This window comes from Ambystoma mexicanum, chromosome 2p (genome assembly GCF_040938575.1).
Source record: "Ambystoma mexicanum isolate Mex_15411 chromosome 2p, UKY_AmexF1_1, whole genome shotgun sequence".
Classification (NCBI taxonomy): Eukaryota; Metazoa; Chordata; class Amphibia; order Caudata; family Ambystomatidae; genus Ambystoma; species Ambystoma mexicanum.
In genome coordinates this window covers 229,093,926-229,116,947 of record NC_090923.1, presented here as the reverse complement: position 1 = coordinate 229,116,947, position 23,022 = coordinate 229,093,926, and the positions used below count along the sequence as shown (strand labels likewise).

The following is a 23,022-nucleotide window of genomic DNA, read 5'->3' as shown; positions in this document are numbered from 1 at the left end:
TAGGCAAGCCAATGGTGCAAATATCATTTTAACAGAATTACCACTCCACTTATATCGTTCTCGGCATCCTGGGCATTTCATTAATATTCATGGCAATGCAACAAAGCCACGTTCAGACTTCTGTGAAGTGCTATTTTAAAAGAGGTTCTCCTCTTTTTATCACCTCTACCGCATAGCCTTTCCTCCACCCCAAGCAGTGTCCTCGACCCTCACAGTAGGAGCTGTGGTATCAATCGAGGTAGAGAAAAGCAGATAACGGTCACTATGCATCAGATTAGAAAGTAGGCAACAAACCCCTGCAGTGGGTACACAAGACTGATTTACTAATGTCACATATTTTACTGATAGTCCACTGCTCAAACCTTCTAGTAAACCCTTTATCAAAATATGCACCATATGTCAATATAGAGTACTTAAAATGGATGCCCCACACATAATGCAAATGCTTCCGATTCTCATTAAAAAACACTCAATGAATGCTCGTAAGCTTTCATGTATAGTGTAATTCTTTTTATTATGAGAAAGCAATAAAGGAACGTTGCCACAAGTATTGTAACTGCACACGCCACACTCAATATGCAAAAGGTTATTAATTGGAATTGTTTATTTTTACAACGCTTATACACAAGTGAAGTGTTTTAAAGTGCTTCAAGGAGCAAGGGAAAACAGTAGTCATTCTTAAGCCTTGAATTTTCCGAATGCTCGAACAGAAAATTAACTAATGAACTAGGCCTGATGACATTTCTCCTTGTGCAAGTGCCTAGTTTCAGGCGCAACCAAGTAGGGAAGGGGAGAAAAAGGGGGACAGACAAAAAAACTTACTAGCCTAGTACATATAGGTCATGCAAGTGTGCATACGAGAGCCCACTCATGGAAGGTGTACTGATGTGCAAAGGCAAGTCTAATGACTGATACGGGTTCCTGGGACCTGTGAGTTGGTGAGAAAAAAGGAGGGAAGCAGGAGAGAAAGGAAACTAGGTTAGCAAGGGAGAGGGAGAGAGAAAGAGGAAGAGAAGAGGAAGGTCTTGAGGAGTTTCTGAAACTTAAGGAGCTCTGGCTCATTACGGAGAGTGGCAGGGAGGCTGTTTAGATGGATGCGCCTGCATTGGATAAATATCTACCCCCAAGTCTCTGTTTTGAAAAATGGCTATCCCGCAAAGAGTTGGAGAACGACGAGCGGAGGGCTCTAGAGGGAGAGTGTTTAGGAAGAGAGCGTTGTAGATGGTGAGGGCCCCGGCCCCAGAAAGCCTTGTGGACTATGCACCCACATATGGTTTGAGGATAAGGATAAGACTTGCGCTTCTGTTCTTGATGAGTTGTAGCAGACGGAGAGTAGAAGTAGGAAGATTGAGAAAGAGGCTGTTGCAGTAGTCCAGCTTAGAGAGAACCAGGGCTCTGGAGACGGTGAGCCTTTGGGGGAAAGTGAGGAAAGGTTGAATACCTCTGAGGAGGTGCAGCTGGTAGTGGTACTTTTTGGAGATGTCTGAGATGTAAGAAGAGAAGCAGAGTGTGGAGTCGAAGATGACCCCCAGACTTTTTGCCTCACTGGCAGGTGGGGCCGCAGGGTCAAGGGAAGCCGGTCAGAGTGAAAGTGGGAGCAGGCATCCCAATAAGGACAATCTATTTTACTGGCATTGAGGCAGAGATCGTTAGCAGCACAGCAATAGTGAATTGCGGAGAGATGGTCTGGAATGAGCGAGGAGGAGGAAGAGGCGAGGGGAGCCTGAAATCGAGCAGCGTGTCATCCGAATAACACTAAAAGTTAGAGGTGAAGAAAGTGATCCTGTGGGCCACAGGGGCCATGTATACATTGAATAACCAGGGGGATAGGTTAGATCCCTGGTGGACACCACAAGTAGAGGGAGTGATGGAGGAGAGAAAGGACCTAAGTTCCATCTCTGATGGACGGTCAAGAGAAGGGAGGCAATCCAGGCCAAGGCCAGATCTGTGATGCCCAGGGTATCACGTAGACGGGAGATCAGGATGTAGTGGTTTACCGTATCAAAGCCAGAAGAGAGGTTGAGAAGAATGAGGACAGAAGGAGAGTTAGGGTCAAGATTTGAGAGCAGGTCTTCACGGGTGTTCAGAAGACCAGTTTATGTGCCTCTGGATGCTGTAAAGCCAGACTGATGATCATGGAGACAACCAACAGATTCCGTGTGGAGGGTAAGCTGAGAGATGGCCAACTTCTCCCGGAGTATGCCCAGGAAAGGAGTGATGGAGATCGGGCGATAGTTTGCCGGATTAGAAGGGTCAGCAGAGGGTTTTTTGAGCAGAGGGTGAACAAGAGAATGTTTGAGAGAAGTGGGGGAAAACTCCAGTGGCGAAAGAGAGGTTGCGGAGGTCAGGAAAGGTTGGAGCAAGAGAATCAATGTTCTTGATAGTTTTAGAAGGACATGGGTCAACCTGTTTGGCAGAGGCTTTCATGGACCATACTGACCTGTTCAGGTGCAACAGGGGAGAGGGTGCAGAGAAGAGGGCGGTCTAAAGGGGGCCCAAGAGATGTGGGTGCAGGCGATGGTGCGGGGGAGAGAGAGGACAGGATGTCCTGTGTTTTGGCAGTGAAATGAGCAGCTATGGCCAAGCAGAGGGCCTGGGTGGGTGCAGTAGAGGAAAAGGCTACAGTAGGATTGGCCAGTTCCTTGCAGACTTTGTTCAGCCATGGTGTTACATGCCGCGGAAATGCGGGCTTGAATATAGACTCTTTTCCTGGAGCCGATGCAGAGTCTATTTTGCCTTTGAAGAAGGCGGCAGGGCAGTTTGTCAGATGGTGCACCTGAACATCCCCTTTTCCATTCCGCTGCTATGCACTTCCGTTTAATGGCAGCCAGCTCAGTGTCATACCAGTAATTGCACTTTTTGGAAGGCTTCAGACGGAACCCTCATGACACGGGCAAGAATGTCAAGAGTGTTTGAAATGGAAAGGTGAAAGTTACAGAGGGCTGTGTCAAAGGCACTGGTGTGGTCCAGGGGTGAAGATTTAGCCCCTTCAGCAACTAGACAAGAGTTTGCTTGCCAGCCTGTCTTTTTCTGGTGCATGAAATATTGTTTTTAAAACAATATTTCACACATTTCAAAGAGGGACTTGTGTTATCTGCTTCTGTAACTGTGAAGCAAGAATCCGGTTATAACAAGACATTTAGCGGCCAGGAGATCATCGGCTTCGCCTCACTTTATCTCCTAACAGATAACCTAGAGGTGAAAGACTGACTTGATCTGCCTCATAGAAACCAGACCATAGCCATTCCAGGCCTTCAGGTGTTTTCAAGCAAGATCCAGCAGATCAAATGTATCCTACCCTTGTCCATGTGCATGGACACTAGGCAAAAATAACGTTTTTTGCCAGCGATGACCACACCGTCCCCATAGAGAAATGGGGATATTCACCAGTCTTCCTGAAGCCAGATAACCTGGGATTCATCAAGCATTTAGTTTAAGAGCCTATTGTCCCCATTTCTATCCTCTCCACCCTCCTTTACACCAAATGCTCCCCTCTGCCAATCAATCTATAGCTGTAGACTGGAAAGCTCCTGATCTAGAAGGGATTGGAGAGAGGCCCCCTCACCCCTGTTCCTAGGAAGGCAAAGGTTCCTACCCGTTAGTTGAAAATTCAGGTTGATCTCCCAAAAATTCAAGATTGTAATACCAGCACATATTCAGCCTTCACGTGAACAAGGAGACCGGCATCGCAACGGTCCACAGCAGAGAGCCAAATTGCTGATATTCATTTGGGATCCAGCTGGTAGGTTATGCATGTATAGCCCTAAATGGATCACTAGCACGTGGGGGCTCCCATGACATGGGTCTTCAGTTTGGCATTTTTCCTGGAGCTCATAGTATAGAAATTCTTCACTGGAGCCCACACAACATCAAAGGGTCTTAGACTTCATGTGGGCCACCCAGACAGCATGATCCTCCCTCAAACTGTTAGAATCCTGGAGCACGTCCTCTTACATTGTGACCTGGTAGTTTCTCCTTCCAGACTCCACACGAAGCAGGAGCAGTTTGAGCCTAAACGCTTCATGATAACCCACTGACCCCCTCCCCCAATTTTACCCCATGCTGGAAGGCCTCCGATGGTGGTCTCAGACTTCCAACTATTGGTGGGGTTGCGTTTTTTATTTTCCTGTAACCTGCCAACTTGAGGCCAAACGATGCATACTGTTTGAGGTGGGACATTCAGTAATCTTTAGATCAGCGATGGATGGGACTGACAGAATTTCCATTGCCCTCTATGCCTTCCAAATCCCTGTGTACTGATCTTTACAACATGACTTCCATGCATTAAGTCAACAAGCGGATGGGGAGTGTGGAGTAGCTTGTCCAGATTCATTAACCTGCCTCAACATTTGAGCATATTTTTTCAGCAGAATCTCTCAAGCTCCTCATGAGTTGTAGTTAGACAAGAACATCTTGAGGTAGATTTTCAGGTCATCTGGTTCTCCTCTGGTGTATCTCTTTGCTATAATTGAGAACAATCAGTACCCTCTCTAATCCTCTGACATGGACATTTGTTGTTCTGTGCAAGGGAATGGGCGTTATGAGCAGGTAGTTTCTGTATGGTTTTGCCCCTTTATCTGTACTCTTCAAGGTGCTGGTGCGCAGACTATGGATTGGCAACCTCACAATGGTGCTCATAGCTGGTTTTTAGGTTGAGGTACTGCAGTTGACTAAAGTCCTGCAATGGGTTCTCAGTGCCCCGACATTCCTGAGCAAACGGTAGTGACCAATTCTTCATCCCTCCTGAGCGTTCTTTCCTGCTTTGCTCCTTGAAGTGTCATATTAGGTTTTCAGTGTTGAACATGGCAATCCTTTTGTTGGCTGTCGAATCCTCCACCAGGCAGCAGTAGTCCAGCGGTGCATTTTTGCCACTGTTCTTTGTCGGTCTTGCATAATTTTTCAGGCTTTCCTCACTCCCTTTGTATCAACCCTGGTTTTCGTCAGGCAATAAACTTAATTCCTGTTTCCCCTACTTTTATCAAGTGGTTAAGAGGCATTTTGGGTTTATGCATCCGTCGCCCCAACAGAATCTCAACATCTTCACTGTCCTTATGCTCAAACCCTTTGAGGCTATTGCTTCTTCTGAAGACCGCTTTGCGTGTGGCCTGCACATAAGCTAGACATTTACGTGAGCTTCAGCTCAATGCTCCAGAGACCTGCTAGTCCATTTTCACACATCCAAATTATTCCTATGGTGGCGGAGTTACATTTACGCCAGGACTTGCTTGACAAAGTCATCTTTCTATGGTACAGTTATTACTGAAAATTACTGCAATGCACTCTTTGGGCACATCAATATACCATCAGGATACATAACCTACTTTACTTCCCTCATTGTGCTTGAACAGCCATCCCCTTTTTGCCATACTTGGGTTTTTCAGAGACCTATACTGGATATCCCATATTATGGGAAAAAGGGAGGAGAGTAGGAGTACTGTAATCAATACTGTGAGTACAATTAACTTGCAAATTGTACACCAAGTACAAGTTGAATAAGGCATCTTGACTCGAGGCTGGGTTTTATTTGTTCTTGGTATGAATTGAGGACTCCAATATTGCGCTTACTTTTTCTATACAAGATTTATCCCTTCTTGGCAGTGAATGTTTTTGGTGTTTCCGTTGAGAAATTGATCTAATCTCTTGTGGTCAAAAACTTGGAAACATGGTCTGTTTTACTCCGCAGATGGATGCAGAGCAGGAAGCTTCTCGAGCCAGGCTGCGCAACGTTCAAGAAAAAATGATGTACACACTGGTATCTGTTCCTGAGGGGAATGATATTTCCTCTATCTTTGAGCTGGATCCAACTACTCTCCGCGGGGGAGACAGCCTCGTCCCACGGTAGCATTGTACAAACAACTAATACATTGCCAGGTTTGAAGCAATGCATCCTGTACATCCTGGAAATAGTCCAGGTGGTGGTGATGCTAATTTGCGAAGAACCATTTAACATAGCATGTGAAGTCATATCATGGGGGTGGTGACAAAGCAGATGCTACAGCCTCACCAGAAACATGCCATGTTCTAGCCCCCTGCAGGGAATGAAGCACCAGCTCAAATAGGCTATTCTACTGTGAGTTGGGTTTATCTTAGATAATGGTTCACTGTGTCAAACAGCAGTTAGTTGGACTAAGTTGTTTAAATCTTGTTATATTTGTCAATGCATTACAAGGATTGTAGTTGTCTATACTTGAAATCTACATTGTAGCGCTGTATGCAATTGGTAGGTATAGATGTTTTGCAATGTAACCAGTGCATCTCACCCAAGGGGATGAGCTTCGTTGAAGAGGGAAGCAATGATTAGCAGCCGTCCGGACAGGCAATGCATCCTCAACTTTTGGTAGTTTCACTGGATTGCGAGGATTCTAGCTGATAGTGGGTTGGCAGTGTGAAGTGCAGTTGTTCGGATGGCATTTAAAGTATTGATTTATTTTCTCTTTAAGGAACTCTTATGTGCGGCTTCGGCACCTCTGTACGAACACCTGGGTCCACAGCACCAACACGCCCATTGACAAGGATGAGGAAAAACCTGTAATGCTTAGGGTAAGTGCTTCAGGCTCACTGTTATAATATAACATTTGGGTTTATAGTTCAATGCCTGCCATTTGTTGGCAGTGACTTCTGTGCTCATGCTCTGTTTTTCACCTTCATATGTGACTTATTGGCTGACGATGGTGGTAACCATTTTTCATTTTCACCATTGGCAAGTGTGCAGTTGATTGTTTTACTGCCCCTGTTGAGGCTATTAGATGCTAACGATTGAAGGTACTTTAAACTTGCGTGCCCTTTTTCCATTCTGAATGAGCCAACTGCCATGGTGTTGGATATGCTGTAGAGGGGTAGTGTGAACTGCTTCTGCAAGATTGAACTTCTGTTCGCGACATTAAGATGCAGTGTATTGTAACACCCGATTAAGAGAATATAATGTACTTCTTGGCTGGCATAATCTCAATATAACCATAGTTATAATTTTGCATATTAATGTAAACTAAGGATCAGTAAAGTATTATGATCAGTTTTGAAACCCTAGATTCTTGTTCACTTATATCATTGTCTATCAATCTCGGAATGTGAACACTTCACCCCATTACTATTTGTTTTTGATTTACAACGTGTATGAGGATAGCCTTCAAGCATTCCAAATTCAGTTGGTCTTTCCTCACTGCTTAATGGGGCTTTGGTCTTTAACAATATTACTGAATTGCAGGTTTGTTTTATATGAACCCACAAGAACCACATGAAATATAAATTAACAATTTACTTTAAAATCTAGTATGGATGGTTTGAAACACGTTCTACACCCTTATATAGTGTCTTGACAGCTATTTACCAGTTATTTTGCTTTCTTTTGTGCAACTAAATTATAGAACATATAATTATTTGTTTGCTCGAGGAAATCTACCCACTTGTAACCTAAGATTTGAATGTTTTGTAATTGTGGCAATCCTGCTTAATGTGATATTGATGTCAATTCTGTTAAATAGGAAGTTTATCTGCAGCTATTTCTGTTTTTGCCATGTCTGTAGGGTCTCTGGACAAAATACCTTTGCTGCTCCTTACTATATTTAACTCTTGGTAGTCTATGTTCTTGACATTAAGTCTTTCATTATTTATTTTCATAATGTTTTGTTCCTCGCAGCAAACAGAATTCTTTTAGCTTTTACCTTAATCCAAACAGCATAAATAAACATGAGACTAGCATGTTGAATGTATGTACTGTCGTTTTGTTTGGCCAGGGTAGTTGCTCTTGCTGTCTACTAAAAAGACCTGGAAGCATCACTTGAAAACCCCCTCACTTAAACACAAATCATTAAGCTAACAGAAGAGTTCTTATATTCTAATCCAGGCGAAGTACTCCTTTCTCCTGGGCAAGTCTCAAGTGTTTAACAAAGTACCACAAATAGCACTGGACTAGTAGAATGCTCCTGTCTCCTAGTTTATAACCAGCTTTTGGCAGCCTTTTAATGACTTGAACAATGTCTTTCAATTTGCTCCACCAGGATGAGGAAGAGGCTCCCAGAGTCCTTCTCGAATCTTCAATTCCTTAGTCTTATGGAACTGGGCAGAGAGTTGCTTCACAAAATCATATACTTTTTCTTGTATTTTGGTTTCGCCTTCTCAGGTTTTCACAGACCCTCCTCGGTTTGCTACCGTTACCTTCTCTCTGGGAACTCTTCACTGATTTTGCCAGGAGTCGTGGGTTGTTCTTTCTCCTTCTGCTCTTCTTTGGGCTGCTTGACTTCACGTCTCTTTACTGCTGACGGTCTGGGCTCATTTTTCGGACCAAATGGTTCACCTGTTACAGATTGTGCAACCACCCCAGTTCCTTGTACTTCCCTTGCAATTTCCTACGCAGCTCCGAAGTAGACTAGTGTTAGCGGTCTCTCCATAGTTCTTGGACCGCACAGTCCACCCACCATGGGTTACGCTAGCACCACACTGACTCTCCGCTTCAAGGTTGTCGACTGCCATCTGACAGACGAGACACGTTCCTGGCGTCCCTCGGTTCACTTTTGTTAACTCTGCACTGCTGCTTTGACACAGCCTTCAAAAACCATGTTTCCAACTTGGGGGGTGGGAAGGGCTTTTTGGTGGCCTCGTAGCTCGCTGCCTGCACCTTCCTGATGTTGCTCTCCTTGTCATTCTTTACTGTTTATTTTAAGTAGCTGGTACTATCCCAGCATAACGTCAGTTTGACGGCAGCTGGTCGAAGACTCTTCATGCTTGATGGTAGCACTGTCTGCTACATTACAAGAACACACCGCCTCAGACTTTAACATAGGCAAGGAAGGGTTGGGTGGTGTTTTTACCCTGTGGGGTTGGGCGATAAAGTAGCTTTGTCCCAGCTGCACGTCCTTGTCCATGGGAGGCAAGTCCGTCCCCATGAGATCCTCGCACATGTTACCACACCCACAGGGACTGTCAGTTAGCATACTCGCCTCACTAGTTTCCTTCAAAGCGGCTCCCCTTAGGGGAGAAGTGCCATCAAAGAGTACACAACCTTAGAATCTTGTTTATACACTGATGCATTTAACTGAAGTGACCACAATGCAGTGTTCTAAAATTATGCTTTTCTGTTTTCTTTCTTTACGGAAGCTGTAACCTCAGTATGTATATTACTATTACTATTACATTACAAACCTAGATGTTAGGCTTTTCTGAACCAATGGTGTATCCTTCTAGGAAGCCAGCCTCATTGGTCCTGTGAAAGTTTGACAGTAAAGTCTTGGCTCTTTTGGTAATGCGGACGACCATTTTGGCTGTAAAGTGATCTGGGGTTTGTTAAAAGCTACAGTAAACACAAAATATTATTATTACAACTTGTCAATCATATAGCGCTTTTCTCCAAAGCTCTTGACATTGAAAATGTTTACATACAATTACCCAATCGAAATTAGCTACCCCTAAACGTAAATAGCTTGACACGCACTGATTGCCTACACAGAGGAGTACAAATTCACATATATTTATTTAATAGCAAATCTGTATTTAGTAAAGACACTAAAAGGTATCTAAAAGCAAAATGCATGTAGTCACCTTAATTGACTCCCAACTGAAGCACTTGCACCACTTTAAATTGTAGTTTTCTCAAACAATACACTGTAATAATCATTTAAAGTGGGAGAAAAAGATGAGTAGATCTTATAGCCCTTATAAGGTACTCCCGCAGATTGTTACTAAATTGTATAATTCCAGTCCCTAGCTTAAGAGCAAGCATCCAACAAAGGTAAGTAACTCACAATTAGTGTACTTAATTACAATAGCAGCCCTTTACGGAATAAAAGGCTTGAAGCAGTGGTCGTCCTAGAACAGGGGTGTCGAACTCCAGGCCTCGAGGGCTGCAAACGTGACTGATTTTTAGGATATATCTCATTCATTTTCATGAGATACATTTGTGTATATTTAGAATCATTATATGCAAATGTATCTCGAAGCCTACAGTTGGACAACCCTGCCCAGGTCGGTGCCATAAGTTCATTTGATCAAGTTACATTTCACTGGTAGGGAAGGGGCATCAAACTGTTGTATTTGTCCTGGTGGCCAATGACAGGATACCCGGACACAGGCATTCCCACCAAAGGTCAGACTCAGGTTGCTGCAAAAGGACTTTGCCATTTGAGAGTACCATTATGGAGACTAGGAGGACTCAAAAACTTTTATATATGCCAGCCCCTCTAGCTCTAACCAAGAACTCTATGTAAGTGGTGGCCGTTGGTGACAACTGTTCCCCCTTTTCAATGTTTATTTTTTATCAAACAAAAACAAAACAATAACAGGCAGGACTAATGTCTGGCAGAGAGACTCCCAGGTCCCCCCTTGTTAAATCTGCATATTTAAGTAACTTTGGGTCTCACCCTAAGTTACTAGGGGAATCCAGTCGTGGACCCCTTGCTCACTATTCTTAGAGAGGCACAGATCCACCCTACTGATGAGGTCCAACCAGACCGAAACACGTGTCTGGGGTTTCTGTTGGTACTCTTGTTCAGAGGAGAATTGCCTCGCATTTCGGTGCTGGACTGCCCCAGGGCAGGACAAAGACTGATATGTTTGGGATATTTCTTCTCTGTGAAAAGATAGTGAGCTAAAGACTCTGGGTAAGTCTCTCGTAACCAGGACTAATGTCTGGCAGAGAGACTCCCAGGACCCCCCTTGTTAAATCAAGACAATGATCAGAGACATCCCTCCAAAGCAAAATGTTTAGTAACACAGATAATAGTAACGCTGCAAAATCCCCTGACCATCCCCATACCTCGTACACCCGTCAGTAATGTGAGCTACAGCTGCATCAGAAATAAGAGAACCCTTGTGACCTCCACAATTCAACACAGTAACTTGATAGATCAACCTTGGCTCCCCCATGAATCCCAAATACTGGCAAATGTGTGTGGACTATATATATGCCCCTCTAGTGACATGCATTAATCTCTATCCCGCTCCCAATGGGCTATCCTAGGAGAGTCTTCCGCTCCACACGTTTTTGCAACATTACACTTGGTCACCACCATTGTATTAGCTATGAAAAGCTTTTCATAACCGGTTAAAGGCGTTTTGCCTTCCATATGCCCAGCAATGCTAGCTTTGTATCATCCGGTATGGGCTGATACAGGGTTCGAGATACGCGTATTTGCACTGCTAGCCATAATTGGCGTACATTTGGGCACAACCACAGTGCGTGATAGAAGGTACCGACTGACCCATGAAACTGCAAGCAATTAGGGTTCACCGCCCATCACCCCCTAAACAGCATGTGTCTAGTATGATGGACCCTATTTTGGATTTTGAACTGGACCAGCCGGATCCTGGCAGAGATCGCCACCTCGCAAGGTACCATCAGAGCCTACTGCCATACCTCAGCTTCGATAAGACAAATATCCACTCCCACCTGCCTCTTAGGAGTGACGCAATGAAGTTGAGGACTACCTGACACAGGATCGATATAGCTCTTTTTTGGATCACTTCCTTGTTTAAATTGGCCTGACAAGCGGGGTCAGTTCGGTTAATTTATACTTAGTTAATTTGTGCCCATACAGCATGTCTAAACCGGAGATACCGGAAGCTAGCAAACGCGGTCAGCCTGAACCTATGATCACACGTCTTCCCCCTCCCCACATATTCTTCCTCCCCCAAAATTCTCCACATTCCGTTCTGGCAGATTTCTGTTAGTCTAGAGGGAGTCCTGCACGGTGATAGTCCCAGCCCACCTCACTGCCCTAGTGTCCCTTACCTGGCTCACCTGTCTCAAGGCCATCGGTATACGTACAAGTATCTCTCTATTATGAGTTAGAAGGGGTCAGCTTGAGGCAGCCAGTCTAGTTCAATACCAATGTGCGGAAACAGTACATCAACCCGTGCAGTGACTCATTGGTGACTTAGTTGGGAGGCCCAATAGTATTTTTGTAGGTCTGGTACTCCGATACTGCTCTCGCACACAGAGGAATAAAAAGTATGTAATCCTGGGCTGCGACCCAGAGCAGTTGCCTCAGAGCCTGTTCTATCTTCCAGAACTCTCCCAGTGGTATCGCCACTGGGGTGTTCCAAAGGACATAAAAGTATCTTGGGAGGGTCATCATTTTGATCATAGCTGCCCGTGCAAACAATACAAAGGGCGAAAACCGTCCAAAATGTGGTATCTGCATAGAACCTGTCTATGAGCAAAATGTATTTTAAAGAAAACACTTTAGATCTGACAAATCTGGATTCCCAGGTATTTAAATGTGTTTGTGGCCACAAGGAGTCTACCATCCCTCGGGATTATCTTCACACCTCCCTGAATAGGAAACAGCGTAGACTTGTCCCAGGGACTGCTGTAGCTCTGCAAGATCTGGAAGATCTCTGTAACTCTTGACCATGACCTACACCGCTCTCCCAAATATACCAACAGGCCATCTCCCTATAATGACACTCGGTCCTCATTCCCGCATGGTCAGACTCGCCCCTTTCACAAGGGATTCCCTCTGCAGCCAATGGCACACAAAACGCCAATAGTTGCATGGCCAAATTACAAAGTAACAGAGAAAGCATCCCTGTCTCATGCCAGGAAATAACGGGAGGTCTGCCCATTAACCCGGATTGCTGCCTCATACCCTACTTATTTGCCAGGCACACCTCGAACACCCATACGTCTTGCAGTGCCTGCTGTTTACATGGAAATTAAACTTCTTAAACATGGGCATTGTGTACATGCACAAACTGAAACCGTTATATGCTAGACAAACATCAAACATCCATGTGACTTCAACCATACTCTCTTAAGACACACACTTAAAGAAAACTAATTTATGACTCTTATTACACCCCTACCCCCTACTTATAGAACAGCTAGAAGTTGTCCAGTAAATTAATGTTTATCAGAACTAAATCTGCTATTAAGATATGTGCATGGCACACATGTACCATACTATATGCATATAAACTGCCATCAGTCAAAACTAACTTTATTGTTCATCTGCTTAGAAGCTGAGAGGTTCATTTCATAAATGTATCAACTTGAAACTGTGCAGTTTATATACAATGCACTCTTGCGGGTTACATGTCCATGCCATGTCGTACTCTGTGCAAAAAAACACAAATGAAATATTATTTCTAGAGTTTAGATTAATCTCAATATAGGTCTACAAAGAGTGTGAATATCCCAAGCACTCACTGTATACACCTAGAAATTCAACCTAAACACTCCAATAATGGCATTGATGTAACCTGCCTAATAAGTCTTTGGGCTGGCAGGATCTGTCAGTGCCATAGTTTGAGTTGGATCTGTAGTTTAATGGAGTGAGTGTACCATAGCTGTTTCCATTCTTTCAAGACTTTGCATTTGTGAGATTAATTATCATTGTTGAAAAGGTTGTCTGTCTAGACATGCTTAGAAGGGGCCTGAGCTGCTCAGAAGCAAGGGCCGAATGTTCTGGGACTGCATCGAAGTAGGTTGCGAAGTTAAGAAAAAAAATCCTCCGTTGAGCAGGTCAATAACATGGCCTTGGAGAAAGTGTCGCTCTAACCTCTTAACTCCTTGTAAGGTCACAAGAAAACACACAAACACGGTTAAGGCTACCTACATGCTTTGAGTTCCCACTTACAGTAATGTCCACACCAATATGTTCTGCTTTGAAGAACGCACAAATGTGAAAAAAAAGTATACCCTTATACACAATACTATCGTGGGAGCTGCGTTCTAAAAGTCTCCAAGACACGTACTCCCAGGTGGTGGATGAGAAGGTGGTGGAATAACTCTTATGGCACAGATTTCAGACACGTCCTTGGAACATTATAATGACAGACTGTCAAAGATTAACACCATCCTGCAAGAAAGGGAAGGAGGAGCAAGGAAGCAAGCATAATTTGAGGCAACTTCTGAGACTAGTGTCAATGCTCCTGTAGTTAATTATATCCACTCACTGAAAGGAGATGCTGCTACCATTTAACCGTGAACTAGAGGGCCCATTAGAATGCCCGGTAGGCTATCCAGAAGACTTGGAATCCCCCAATATATAGTTTCTCCGTGGGGACTTTTGTATTTATACAGCTCTCTAGAAAAGAGGCAACTAGATTCATGATTATACCACGAGAACAAAGGAAGAAAAGGATTTCTGAGGATACCAAAGAGGAGCTGTATGCTCCATTGGGCACTCTTTCTTTAATTGAATCTGTAAAACAATTGCAATTTCAGGACCCTGCTTTTAGTCTTGCAGTAAATGTTCTATAAAGCCTGCGGCAAGGGCGCACTGTTTGCTGTGCTGGCGTCGGAGAACAGGAAGGAGAACGCTGACGCCCCTGAATCAGCTGTAAGCCACGCCCTCTCTGTATATAAACTGCCTATGCAGCCCGCAGGGTGAAAGCCCGCGGTAAGAGAGCGGTCTTTGCAACACTGGAGTTTGCCATGGTCGACAGGTGGTTATTGTCCTTACTACACCCAGCTGGTTGGACTACTGAACAAGGCTACTAAATGTGTGTTAGCTGCGGCTCGTGAAGTATGTTGGTTGGATCTGCCTTGTTGTTCTGCTGGTAACGTAACACTCGTCACTCACTGCTGCACTGTTGTCGTGCTGTTTTGCTGCAGTTTAACATTGAACCTTGACTTCGACAACGATCACGGAGCAGGGCTGCAAGCGAGCATTTACTAATAACATGTTGGACTGCTGTGTTTCTCCCTGCATTCCGTGCTGTGTGCATTTTATTGGCCACCTTAGAGCGATAGACTACCAGAGAGGAGGGCCTGCCTCAACTTCACTGCAAACTTGATTGCCCACTAAGCCAGTCAGGCATTCCTCTTCTTTAAAAATAGTTTTCTATCAAAAACCTACATTAACTGGCGATTTGGAGTTTTATTTGTTTTATCTACTACCCATATTGACTCTTGGGTTACAGGATAGATTGGCTTGACTGGCCCCGTGGGAGCTGGGAGCTGTGAAGTGCAGGTTGGAACAGGATGGAATCTGGGTCTGCTTCTTTTTCTTCTTCACCCTGGACCTTGAATTGACTGGAGCTTTGGCTCGTAAGGTGTGAGCTCTCCCCCTGTATTTTAATTGTTTCTATTTCCCGCGGACATTAAATTAGCATATAAAACTGCTCTTAACTGTTTTGAAGCTGTTCTTAATAGTGATGTTTTAACTAGAGTTCACTTTATCTGCAACGCTTTGCACAATTTGTACATTATTACTGCCAATATTGTCATTATGACAAAACGTAAGGCAGTATAGCCTATTTCACGTGGAGGGAAAAATAAAAGAGCATATAAATTGCTAGAACCCCTTGATGATGTGAATATTCTAATCACAGAAATCGAGGATTTATTAGATGACAATGAATGCCCCCCAAAAAAGAAGGTAACAGAGCCCATCATAAGGAAAGCGGCTGCGCCTGTGTGGCAATAATGGAGGCTCCCGAAATTCTCTCTGAAAGTGCAGCCCCATTCTAAAATACATTCTACAAGCATAGGCCTCCCTTTTTAGAAAACGGGATAAGCCGAAGGATTACTTGGGGCCTTTTGAGATTAGCCATTTTGAGGGTCAGGACGGGGGGGCGAAATGTCATCCCGGTTGAAAGCCAAGGGGAGGGGGGCTCCCAGGTGATTGTGTTGCATTCCCCCACCTACAATTTATTGGGATTATCTAGTCCTCACCCTCCTTTTAAGAGTGTAAAAGCCTCAAACCCCCCAGTGGGAGGAGGGAGAGAAAATGCTTGTTTACCCAAGACGAAAGACCACATAGGAAATATTGAAATACTAATCCCATGTCCAATCACTTCTAAGTTCTGGAAGTGCGATACCCAGGGGGGAAAGTAATAACTGAAACTGATAGCCAGCTGGGGAAAAAAGCACCACAAGAGCCGGACGATATGCATCAGAGTGTTGGTGGTGGAAATGAAATGGGGACTCTAACTGATTTTCTCCCTCTCAGTAGCTTGCTTAATGTTGACTTTCGGAATGGACATGGAAGGGTATAGGTCTGCCATAAAGGAAGCATTGAAAGGAGAGCTGTGCCCTATTGAACTTGCCATCCAGAATTTGGGAGATTCTACTAGGGGGCTGCTCCAGACCATATTAAAAGATCTAGCTGTCATTAAAGAAAGCGTAGCAGCTCCATCCAGGGAGATGAGCTTGGACTTGAAAACATCCACTACCCAAACCACTTCTGGTAACCCCCTGACTAAAACTGATCAGCAACCTCAGTCTACTTTGCAGGGCCCAACTGCCAACCCCCGAGCAGAGACACATCCGGGGGTAAGCTGGAAAGGGGGATTTGGAGAGAAAGGGCCTCGGCTTCCGAATGGCCCAATATCACTGTCGGCCCATGTTGGGCCTGCTCACGAGAGACACTGTGCTTGACCACTAGGGCCTTTGTCGGTACCCAGTAGGGCCCGCAGTGGACTAGGCACTGTGAGCACCCCCAGTCCGCCGTGGCTCTCAGATTCTAATGCTTGTCCTATGGGTGCCCCTACGTGAGAGAGAGTCGGCCATGGGGTAGGCAATGGATCTTGCAACAGCACACTGAGACCCATGCTGGTTATATGGGTCCCTAAGTATTGGAAAGACAGATCCACAGGTGGGGTAGATACCCATGCCACAGCTTATCGAACCTCCATGGCCCCCAAGACAATTAGCATGTCCCTTAGAACCACAGGTATCCCTCACTAATAAAGTAATCCAATTTCATAGAGAAGTAAGAGGGTGTAAATTCATAATTAGGTGTGACATAATGTGGTGTGAGAGATTCCAAATGAGCCCTCAGGGCGATAAGATTGTGGTCTATCTTAAATGTGAATGGCTGGTTGACGGCCTATTGGCTATAGAAGCGAGAACCTATCATCCAATGGGTTCTAGAATTACACTTAGGCCAACGCTTGTGAGCAATAGGGATTGCAGCTATACTATTCCCCATCTGTGGTGCATCCCCTTCCCCCCATGGCACAGAGTAATGCGACATTGTATACCACCCAGACCTGTGTAGATCTCGAGACAATTGATTGACATCTTACGCTGACCCAACCGGCCTAGCCCGAAAGTAAAGAGATGTATTATCTCCTGGATCATAGCAGGACATAAGAAAAATGTGGTTGACCCGACATGGTGTGATTTGATCCGTGGGTATGGTATTATCTGCTTCCAGGAAACCTGGGATATGCAGCCATCTACCTTCCAAGGCTTTGAGGTTCTTTGTGTGCCGACAGTGAAGGGTCTTAAGGGCAGGCCTTTTGGGGGCCTAGCCACATGGATCAACACTACCCTAGATTACAAGGCTGTGAATATAGAAACTGGAACACTGATCTCCAATATATATTCTTGTCAACTGGGGTGCTAAGCTTGTGTCCCTTTTGAATGTGTATAATCAAGTGGCTGTGAAACACCCAATGAATATTATTCAGATGGCTGGAGCCAAGAACAAAATGTGATAATATGGATCACCAAACTTTGTTGGTAGTCTAAACCTCCAAGTTGGACCCCTAGCAGATTTTGAGGGTTTGTGGGATGACATTGATGAGGCCTGGGATATCCCGACTTTGATACCACCGACAAAACACAGGACACATCCTATGGCACTTAGACATGTTACTGCACTATTGGGAATGGGGCTTGAGAATGCACTGGCCACTTGAAAGATGGCCAACAACCCAGAACCACGTTCCTGGGTTAGAATTGTTCTTTGATTATATTTTCCTCTCACTAAATTTGTGGAGCAAAGCCACTGGGTTTAAGGTTATGAATGTGCAGGGGAGTGACCGTAATCCATTGATACTGAAATTATCTAAAATGGAGGGACAGCCAGATAGAGAAGGGACCCCTGGGAAGTGCCCATAGATCTTTGTACAGGGTCTCTCGAGGCAGCACATGAATTGGATCGACCTTGATCTGGGGGGAAGTAAAACAATTTATCTATGAGGCTGTCATGCCAGTCCTAGAGCAACTCACAGACATGTGTCATGATTCCTGCCCCTCATGTCCCCAGCCCTCCAAGATGTCAGACTGGAGCCAGTCCACGATCACCTACATGGCCCTCAAGAGCTTCTCCATCCCTCCAAAGACCCACTTGGAGTCAGACTTGGCGCTTGTGGCACCAGACTCACTCACTCCCATAGGATAACATTGGGGATTGGACTTGTAATGCATTGATGGGGACAAGATGGAGGCCCCCACATATTTCAGTTCCCAGAACTGCGTGTGCAGTCTAGTCTTTTGGGTGCGGTTCAGCCCAGAGACACCTGGGATACCCAGAGACTATTTAAGCCACCCCCAGGCTGAGAAACGTGCTTTGTTTTTTCTGCACCTGCAGCGTGACACTCACCGTGTTCGGATCGGTCTCCAATAGGCCTGCATCTTTCTTCTGCACTCAGCTCCTGCAAGAGCAAGAACACTGTTAGGAACAGCCTTACGTTGTGGCTCTTATGCCCATCATTCGTCACTCCTTCTGTTCTGCGGGCATCTTCGGCGGTGTCATTCCCATCCCGGCATGCCGCTTCCTAAGGAAAAGGGAAAAAAACTGAAAAAAGGCATTAGTAAGCATTCTGCAAATCTTCGCTTATTTTTAAATGCTGTACGAGCTTCAAACGCTTACCTAAATCCCAGCCGCTCTGGGGGAACTCTGTCTCCGGAACTTCACATCCATCTGCAAGAGGGAAAAGACACTCCAGGTTAGCGTGGAAACATCTAGAGGCGTCGCATACCGCGCTTACTCACCACATTTGTTCTTCATAACCGGCATCCACGCTGAAAACATTGCGGCACCTAAAAGACACAGAAAAAGAACTCAGTTCAATACAAATACGAAAGGGGTGCATCACGGTCTCACTCACCTTCAGAGCTACTCATCTGAGCAGCACGCCGCCATCCCCGGACGCTGGCCTTCATCTAAGGAAGGAAAGGAACGAAGTTGGAGAACTGTTCAAAAGACTTAGTCTCCAGCATGGGGCCTGGCATCATGGATTCACATGCTCATGAATATTCCCCGTCGTCAGGCTGGGAATCCTCGGTAAAGAAAAAAAAAACCAGTATCAGTTTTGTTTCTGATCTGTCTTTTGTAGTAATAACCAATCACTGGTCTCTGCGTCATACTGACCACAGCCAATGACTGCCCTCTACCTAAGCACCGCCTCTGGCAGCCATCTTCAGATTTTTACCGCACCTTCATGTGTTGGGATCCTCGTGCTATTGCTCTCGAGCGTTAGTGCTATTTTTTCACGTTTTTTCGGTCAAAAGAGCCTCAAGCTCCACCGACTCTCCATCCGATCAACGGGGACCCGTGTCGGATTCGTCTGCGCCCCTCAAGGGTGAGGATTTCGTCGAGCTACGCTTTTGGAGGACTCCAGAAGTTTCTCAGGCCCGGATATGGCCCAGGAGAAGGGAAGCTCGACGCCCGGAAAGCTGTTCAGGATCTGCCCTGGATGCCAGCTGCAGAACGTCTTTAAGGAGGACGAACACTCCTTTTGTCTCTACTGCTTACATGAGGACAAGACGCACGTGGAGAAGGACTGTGTGTTTTGCGGCAACATGTCGGAGCGGACCATGAAGGACCGCCATCAACGTCTCGCCAACTGGCTGGAAGGGAAGAGCCCGTCAGGCGAGAAGAAGAGGAAGAAATCCGAGCGGTCTTCTAAGACCTTTGAGGACGCCCCGGCGACGGGGGTTCAACACAAGGCCAAACACCGCGAGTCCGCTGGCACCGGGAGCGCCGACCGGTCGGGCTCTACGGGCGCCAGGCAGGGCGCACCCTCCCCGGCACCTTCAGCCACGAGCCAACACTCTGGGTCGGGTAAGAGGAAGGGCGAGCACCCGGCGAAGCTCCTGGAGAGGCCCCGGTCGAGCTCGAAGGCCCCATCGGAGGGGGAGCGAGGCAGTGTCCCCCCCCTCAAGGATAAGGCGGTGAGCGCACCTAAGGTGGTGAAGGCCTTAATCCATCCGGCCAAGCCCTCTATCGATACTGTCACGGCGGCCCTGGCTCAGCCTGTGGAGGGAGTCCTCTTTTGTGCCCATCGATAGGACCCCCGTGAAACCCCCGGCGGGGAAGAAAAAGGGGGGGCAGGGCGTCGTCGTAGATTCGGCCTCAACCTCAGAGGAAGAGCTGAGCTCTTAAGCCACGTGGAAGAAGACCGGCCCGTCGGGATGGATCCCGACGCAGGTGACGACATCGTCGAGGGTGCCGACGGGGCCCCTGATCGCCCGTCGGATTCCCCTCTGCCAGTGCCGCAAGACAACTCGGCGGCCATTTTGTTGGCTACACACTCCTTATGTTCAGAGATAAGGACGAGACTACCGTTGCCGACGGAGGAACCTCTCCCGTCGGGGGATCCTGAACCGGGACCTTCTGGTGCTCCCCCGCCCAAGAAAAGAAGGATTCACCCTCCACCTCCTTTTCAGCCGTCGTGCCCCAACCAGCCCTCCTCCCCGTCCACCCGAGGGGATTATACGGGGACTGACACGGCAGCGACGGGTACGGATGACAAGGTATACGACGAGGACCTACCGTCGTCACCTCCCACCAGGGCTTCTCCGCCCGACGAGATTGGATCGTTCCACTCCATGATCGCCAGGGCATCCGAGCTTTTCCAACTCTGCCCTGAGGAGAAGAAAAAGGAAGGATTCCTTTATCAACGGCGCGAGGCCAAGAGGAAGACGGTCCTCGCCGTGCCTCTACTGGACAACATTTGGGATGAGGGCCTCGCCCTCCTCAAGAACCCTTCCACGACGCCAGCTAGAAGAGACCGGTACGAGAAGAAGTACCGGGTCCCGGACGCGGCCCCCCTGTGCCTCCGGGCGCAGCCTACCCCGGACTCTGTCGTCTCCGCGGCGGCCAGGAAGAAAGCGGGGGGGGGTGCGGCCTCCACATCGACTTCCCCACCGGACGGTGAGGAAAAGAAATTGGACGCTATGGGACGCAGGGTCATCTCGTCGGCAGCGACGACGATTAAAGCGGCCAACGCCTTGGCTATCGTGGCCCGCTACGACAGGGAGCTATGGTACAAACTGGCTCCCCTGCTGGACTTCCTACCGGACGACAAGAGGGCGGATGCCCTGGAGATCCTACAGGAAGGCGAGGTGGCGTCGGACCACGCCATCACGATTGTGACGGACATCGCCGACACTGGGTTTCGCCAGTTGGGCAACGGCGTTTGCCTTAGGCGGCGTGGATGGCTCAAGGCTACGGACTTCCGTCAAGACGTACAGGCCAGAGTCCTGGACATGCCGTTCGATGGGAACAACCTGTTTGGGAAAACAGTGGACGATTCCCTTCAGGCCATTAAAGCCCCTTGGGGTTCTGCAGCAACGACGGACGCCCTTTCGGAGCAGCGGAGGCAAGGGCGCCTCCAAAGGTTCCGGCGGCGGTTTCTCCACCTACCGTCAAGCGGCCCGCTCGTCGTCTCAGGAGGCCTACAGAGGACGAGGCACGTCTGGCGGACCCCGCCGTCGTCGCCAAGGAGGTCAAGGCGGCAAAGCCTCGTCGAAACAGGATTGAACCGGCCGTGGGGTCGGGCCCCCACCGAAGCACCACGGTGGGAGGCCGGCTGGCGAGCTTCGTCAGCGTGTGGGAGTCCATCTCCACCGACCGTTGGGTGCTGGACGCCTTAGCCCGGGGCCACGCGCTCGAGTTTCAAAGAAGGTGCCCGCGCGTCCCCCCCCGTGGCCAGGAAAGAGCTTCACGTCCCTCAGCTTCTCCTGGAGGTAAAGGCGATGCTCAGGAAGGGCGTCATCGAACTCGTCCCAAAGAGGCTTCGGGGCTCCGGAGTTTACTCGAGATACTTCCTCGTGAAGAAGAAGACGGGAGGATGGCACCCCATCCTAGACCTGCGACGTCTGAACAAGTTCATCAAGGCACAGAAGTTCCGAATGGTCACCCTCCAGCACGTCCTGGGGCAGCTGGAGGAAGGAGACTTCCTGTCGTCGTTGGATTTGGAGGATGCCTACTTCCATATTCCCATCCTAAAGGGGCACCGAAAATTCCTCAGGTTTGTGGTCCAAGGGCGTCACTACCAGTTCAAAGCCCTCCCCTTCGGACTACGGTCGGCACCCAGGGTATTCACCAAGTGCCTTGCACCGGTGGCGGCGCAGCTGCGCTGCGAGGGGATCCACGTCTACCCCTACCTGGACGACTGGCTCATCCGAGCCAAGACAAGGGAGCTCGTCGTGGAGCACACGGCAAGGACCGTCCAACTTCTCACGGACCTGGGATTCTCCGTGAACTACACCAAGTCCCACCTGGTACCCGCGCAAAACGCACTGTTTCTGGGAGCGAAGCTCGACACAGTGTCCCTTCTGGCCTCCCCGTCGGAGGAAAGGACCAGGTCCATCCTGGGCAAGGTACAGCGGATGTTGGTTTCCGACGCGGCCAAGGTGAGGTCCATCAAGTCCCTCCTCGGAATGATGTCTTCTTGCATCTACCTCATTCCCATGTGCAGGCTCCGGATGCGCCCGTTGCAGGAGTTCCTGGTCGCGCGCTGGATCCAAACGACGGGCGGCTTCAAGGAGAGGATCACACTCGACGAGAGTTTCCGCCGAGCGGTCCGGTGGTGGGGCAACCGCGCGCATCTGACGGCGGGTATGGACTTCCAGACCCCAGACCACCAGGAGACTGTGACCACGGATGCCTCCCTGGAAGGGTGGGGAGCGCACACCGAAAATCTGCATGCGAGTGGCCTTTGGCTCCCGACGGAGAAGTTCCTCCATATCAACGTCCTGGAGATCCGTGCAGTGTTCTGGGCCCTCAGGTCCTTCCTTCCGTCCCTCAAGGGCAAGGTGGTGAGGATCTTCACCGACAACACCACCACCATGTTTACATCCGGAAACAGGGCGGAACCAGGTCTCCAGCGCTGTCCAGGGAGGCGCAGGACCTGTGGCATTGGGCCGTCGCCCAAAGAATGTTTCTGGTGCCGTTTCATCTGGCAGGGATAAAAAACACCATCGCCGACTCACTCAGCAGAGAGCTGCGCTCGTGCCACGAGTGGGAACTACGGCAGGATCTAGTGGATCGCCTCTTCCGACGGTGGGGCACACCCCAGATCGACCTGTTCGCGATGGCGACGAACTCCAAGTGCCGGAGGTTC

The 23,022-nt window shown here is 47.7% G+C and overlaps 1 protein-coding gene across 7 annotated transcripts in view; it reads left to right on the top strand.

The window, feature by feature from the left end:
- Positions 1-23,022, top strand: part of ITPR1 (inositol 1,4,5-trisphosphate receptor type 1) — a 3,145,915-nt gene that overhangs the window by 595,663 nt on the left and 2,527,230 nt on the right. For all 7 annotated transcript variants that reach the window (XM_069643506.1, XM_069643503.1, XM_069643505.1 and 4 more), the window contains exons 11-12: positions 5,684-5,838; positions 6,441-6,540. In XM_069643506.1, coding sequence (XP_069499607.1) covers positions 5,684-5,838; positions 6,441-6,540 — 255 coding nt within the window. The remainder of the gene's footprint in view (positions 1-5,683; positions 5,839-6,440; positions 6,541-23,022) is intronic.